This window comes from Arachis ipaensis, chromosome B05 (genome assembly GCF_000816755.2).
Source record: "Arachis ipaensis cultivar K30076 chromosome B05, Araip1.1, whole genome shotgun sequence".
Lineage (NCBI taxonomy): Eukaryota > Viridiplantae > Streptophyta > Magnoliopsida > Fabales > Fabaceae > Arachis > Arachis ipaensis.
This window is the reverse complement of record NC_029789.2, coordinates 25,015,578-25,020,959: the sequence shown is the minus strand read 5'-3', so window position 1 is coordinate 25,020,959 and position 5,382 is coordinate 25,015,578. Positions and strand designations below refer to the sequence as shown.

Genomic DNA, 5,382 nt, shown 5'->3' with positions numbered 1-5,382 from the left:
CCTCATTTTCAGCTTTTTTTTTTCTTTTTTTTTTCGATTCGGTCTGATCTCATTTTCCTTTTAGTCGAAATATCATTTTCATATTTAGCAAGTCTTTTCTCTTTACGATGGGAGGAGAAAATCCACACCCGTGTGGCATTCATAGACCTTTGCAGCTTTGCTCGCTTCTGAAATGCTTAATGTTATAAATTAAAGAAGAAAAAAAAAAAAAAGCTTAGAATTATTTGAAATAAATGATGGGTCTTCACTCTTCATCTGTGTGTGACCGCAAATTGGCGCGTCAATATCTGGAGAACGGGCCCCACGGTCGAGATGTCGAATAGCAGATAAAACGTATCCTATCTTTCATTATTTTGAGTCCTATAGAAATATATACATGCAAAACAACTACTGCACCGTCTACTTTTGAATTTTGATTTTGATCATTTACTTATTTTGGCTTTAAGAAGCTTGGCAATCTTTAATGTGTATCTTCCTTATATCAACTACTTTCACATCAAACTAATAAAAACAAGGCTTGGATCACCGAAAAGCATTTCGTGAATCTATTGGTTCAATAAGTCAACAAACCTTTTCTATCATCATTCAACAAACTATTGGCTCCAACATGCAGCACATACAGTAAGCTATGTCATTCTAAATACTTGATATGCATCCATTATTACGAAAGTTGAATTGCATATGAAAATGTTATAACTGAGAAATTAGATGTAAAATGGGGCACATGCCGTATGGGATGTCTCACACACTATCTAATAGTGCAGTAGAATGGGTTGGTTTGGTTTACAAAAAATATTATGAAAAGATGAGTATGGATAACATGACTCAATGTAGAGGAGGTGAAAAAATTACTCTAGCATAGGCTCACAACCTCATCAATCATAAACTCACCAGTAGCATTTGTCTGTTGCTGTTTTTAATGACGGTTCAAGCATAACAAAATTGCTTAAAAAAACTGCACACATTCTACATTGGAAGGTTCCCGAAATTGAGGCACCTTTCAAATGACAAGACTAGAGTATACACTTTGACACTTTCAGTGAGTTAAGAAAATTTAATCAAATAACATTATTAATCATAGTATCTAACAGAAACCAGTACTAAAACAAACCCGCACCTAATGGTAACAGGATAACTTGAAGGCAAAGTTATCATCTTCAGCTGCTTGCTATAGAGGTGTTGCAAAACCTGTCCCACCATAAACAAAATAACTGTCAGGTTTCTTGGGTTAATAACATTAATAGACAGTCTCTTTTTACTTTTACGTATCCTGGGTTTTAATCTGAATTCTGAAACACAAGGTTTATTATTAGATTAGATTCAGTGTTCAAATTAGTCATCTAAGAGTCAATAATGCTGCTAACTGTATAAAGGTTTCAAACCCAGGACCAGGAGGTTTTTGCAGAACTAAAAGCATTGCCCTACACAAACATGACAAGCACAATCTAGATACTAATGAAAAGTGAAACATAATAATGAACATATTCAATAATCACTGTTTTAAACATGATTACAACAGAATACCCCATAATGTAAAAATCCTAACACAGTATCACCTTTATTTTGATGATTTGGTGAAGCCAGGAAAGGAATGCTCATAAAGTTATGAAGTAACAAAATGGCCATCATATAAAGCAGAATGTAGAGGTATAGAAGCATAAAGTGCCAACATATTTATAAAACCAAAGTATACTTCCTTGAAAAAGACAAAAATATCATCCTCAAGGTTTATTTATCAATATTCCTTTTAATCTAATTACACTCCCTGCCATGTTACCTGGCTCAGTTAGATTATAGCTAGTCAATTCTTTTGTCTTGTAGAGTTTTATGCACTTCTCTTCTATCAAACTAGCTACCTACCCTTCATTTTAGAATAGCTATAACTTAAAGAAGCCCCATCTGTTGGCCAAGTGTTTCTTTTGTAAATTATAGAAAACTAATATTAAACAACACTTCGTAAGACTCTTCTCTCAACTTAACTGAATATTAACAGCTAACTTATTAGATGACCTTTCTTTTCTTTTCTTTTTTGGTGAAATGGAATTCATTACAAGAAAAAACAAATTAACTAAAATTTTTAAACTGAACCCTAAACATTGACAACATATCTAGTAATAGCACACGAGCTGACAATGGGTTGATGCTTTCATATGCTTCACTAATCCATTCAATGTATGATATGTGGCCTCAATATGAGGATGTGAGGAATGGCCAACAAGAAATTCATGTACAACTCCATCAACACTAATCCAACTACTTCCTGGCTGTTTCTTGATTCCCTTCTCTTTCATTTCCAACCTCAGTGCAGAGACATCACTCCATTGGCTATCATATGCAAGTGCATTGGCCAGCATCACATACCCTCCTGAATTATCTGGATCTACTTCAACAAGCTTCATCGAAACCTCTTGGGCAAGCTCAACTCTAGAGTGGAGCAAGCAACCCCCAAGCAATGCACCCCACACAAAATTGTTTGGCTTGAAAGGCATGGAAGCCACAACCTCAAGAGCTTCTTCTATGCATCCAACTCTTGCAAGAAGATCAATGTAACAGGCATAATGTTCTAATTTGAGAGAAGTGGAATAAATCATTTCTTTGAATATCCTGCGCCCTGTGTCCAACATCCCACAATGACTGCATGCACATAGAACTCCAAGAACTGTACTGGCATTGGGTTGTAGGCCAAATTCTGGCATTTTGTAGAAGAGTCTCACTGCATCCTTTCCCTCACCATTTACTGCAAGACCCATGATCATTGCATTGAATAAGATGACGTCTTTGGATACTGTATGCTCGAAAACATCCTTTGCCCTATCTAAACAGCCACATTTAGAATACATATCAACCAAAGCTGTGGCGAGAATTCTGTTTGACCCAATCGTATCTTTATGTCTTGTAGATATCAAGTAATTATGAACCCAACCACCAAGGTTCATATCACCAATTTGAGCACATGCCGAAAGCACACTCACCATTGTAATGTGGTTAGGACTAACGGTTTGTTCTTTAACCATCATGCGGAAAAGACTTAGAGCCTCCACAGGGCACCCGTTTTGAATATATGCACTTACCATAGTGTTCCAAGGAATTACACTTCTTTTTCCTGCTACAGAAATTCGGTCAAACCTTTCTCTACTCTTCTCAATCATTCCCCATTTACCATACAAATGAACAAGGATAGTGTTAACTGAATCAAGGCAAAGTTCTTTAGGATTCATGTCGTCATCAACCAATACTGAGAGAGCCCCAACCCATTTCTCAATTCTAGGCATCTCAAGGCTGGAACAAGCTGATAAAGCACTGACCATGGTATCACTTTGGGGATGCAAATTCTGGCGAATCATTGCATAAAAAATCTGCAGAACCTCCTCACTTTGGCCAGACTTGGCATAACCAGCAATCAAGGAAGTCCAACAGTTAACTGCACTTTTGTCAGGAATTTCATCGAACAATTTACGTGCAGACACTAAATCACTAAAGCCTTTGGCATATACAGCAACCAAGCCATTACATACAAAAGGGTCAGATAGGAAGCCCGTCTTCTGAACATGGGTATGAACCTGTTCAACAAAGCAAGCATCTTTGGACTGAATGCATGCCTTGAGGAGGAACGAGAAGGTCAAGCCATTGGGCGAAAGTAGATGCTGTTTCAGACCCTTGAACATGGAAAAGGAGTCGAGATAGCAACCCTCTTCAGCAAGGACTCTGATAATGGCGTTGAAAGGGAAGATATTTGGACTGTAGAGACAATGAAACACATGGAGAGCAATGCGAGAAGGGTAGTGGCCAATGAGACGGGTAGCTATGAGGTTGTTCTGATGAGCGCCAAGTTGGAAAATACGTGCATGGATTTGGAGAAGGTGAGAACGGGGAACATGACCTTGTAGGAGGGTAGTGAGGTTCGAGAAGGTGGTTGGGTTTGAATTGGAAGAGGAAGGTGAAGTATGAAGGAGCGCTAGAGCAGAGGAGGAGCAAATTCCGAAATTCAGTGTGGTAGGAATGACAGAATTTTGGGACAGTGCACGCATGTTTTTCAATTATCATTAGGAATTTAGGGGAGCTATAATTGGATGAAAATGCATAAAAAAGTAAAAACTACACTCATAACTATGGTATTGATAATAGAAATGATAAGATTAAAGTGGATGGTATAAACTTAGTAGAGCATAATAGGTGAGGTAAAATGTGAAGAAAAGTGGGAGAAGGAAGAAATGGTACCTTCAGAGAGACAACCCCAGTTAGTATTGTGCAAAGAGAGGAGAGAAGTGAACAAGGCAGAGGCAGTAGCGCTATGTAATGGCGTCAGAGACACTAGTTGTGCAACACCTGCTAACTGCTCCGGAACCCTAAAAGACACAACCAAAACTGTTATGATTCAGGTAAGGGGCACATAAACGAAGGGGGAAATGAGCTCACCTTGGAAAGGAGTGTGAGCGCTTTTGGGTATAAGTTCTAGAAGGAGAAGAAGGTAAGCCATTGAGTTTAACAAGGGGAAAAGATCGACGAGAAAAGAGGGTTCCAGCGGAGGAAGAAGAAGCTAGTTGGAGGGTTTTTCTTGCACAATTAGCCGCCACAGCCATGTCTCTTGCTATGCACTAAAATGCCCTTGGAAAGAAAATATCGAGCACTAATTGGATTGGCTTGGTTTTCCGGTTTTTAAACTGTTTTCTGTGTCACCAATGTTCTCACTTTCCCTGTGATGGAAAAAAAAAATTAGAACCAAATAATTAGAACCAAGAACAAATAATCATAACCAAAAATCAGAACATAACCAAAACCCTGCCCCAAAAATCAGAACCAACAACAATTCATCATAAGCAGAAATCAGAAGGAAAAAAAATCAGTTCAGAACAGGAAAAAAAAACAGCTCAGCAGCAACCCCCCAGGAATACAAATTCTGTTCATCAGAATTCAGCAACCCCATAAATAAAAATTCAGCAAAAGCTAATTTTAATTTTATTCAAATTCAAAAGATGAAATGTGATAAATTATAACAAGATAAAATTAGAAATTAGAAACAAATAATTTGGAAACAAATAAAATTACCTGAGGCATCTCCATTCTAGAGATTCAGAGAGCGTGGAGGAAGGTGTGGAGGATGATGGCGGCAGCGGACTGAGGAAGTAGACGGCTCTGCAACGGAGGAATGCGACTCCGGCTGCGAAACGGAGGAATGGGAGTAGGCAACGGCGCTGTGACGCTGTCCGCCGGGGGAGAGTGGAGAGTGGAGAGTGGAGGGGGCGGGGGGCTGTAACTGTGAGGACTAAGGAGAGTGTGTGTTACAGTGTTAGGGTTAGTGAGGGGAGTGTTAGGGTTAAGGGTATTTTGGGATTTTCGCAATATTTTTTCTTTAGTTCAGGTTTTTTATTTTAAAACCGAAAA

At 38.6% G+C, this 5,382-nt stretch overlaps 1 protein-coding gene across 1 annotated transcript; it reads right to left on the bottom strand.

Annotated features, from left to right (window-relative positions):
* Positions 834–5,382, bottom strand: LOC107643367. Its single transcript, XM_016346985.2, has 4 exons — positions 5,047–5,382; positions 4,417–4,694; positions 4,219–4,346; positions 834–1,188 (listed from the first exon to the last, which is right to left on the bottom strand). The coding sequence occupies exons 2-4, from the start codon at positions 4,578–4,580 to the stop codon at positions 1,169–1,171; spliced, it is 312 nt and encodes a 103-aa protein (XP_016202471.1). The 5' UTR covers positions 4,581–4,694; positions 5,047–5,382; the 3' UTR covers positions 834–1,168.

Bases quoted from the DNA above. Each gene is read 5' to 3' on its own strand.
- LOC107643367 (XM_016346985.2), bottom strand. From the start codon at position 4,580: ATGGCTGTGGCGGCTAATTGTGCAAGAAAAACCCTCCAACTAGCTTCT. The intron at 4,347-4,416 runs GTGAGCTCATTT...TGTGTCTTTTAG, and splicing joins CGCTCACACTCCTTTCCAAG to GGTTCCGGAGCAGTTAGCAG. The intron at 1,189-4,218 runs GTACCATTTCTT...ATGGTGGGACAG, and splicing joins CTGGGGTTGTCTCTCTGAAG to GTTTTGCAACACCTCTATAG.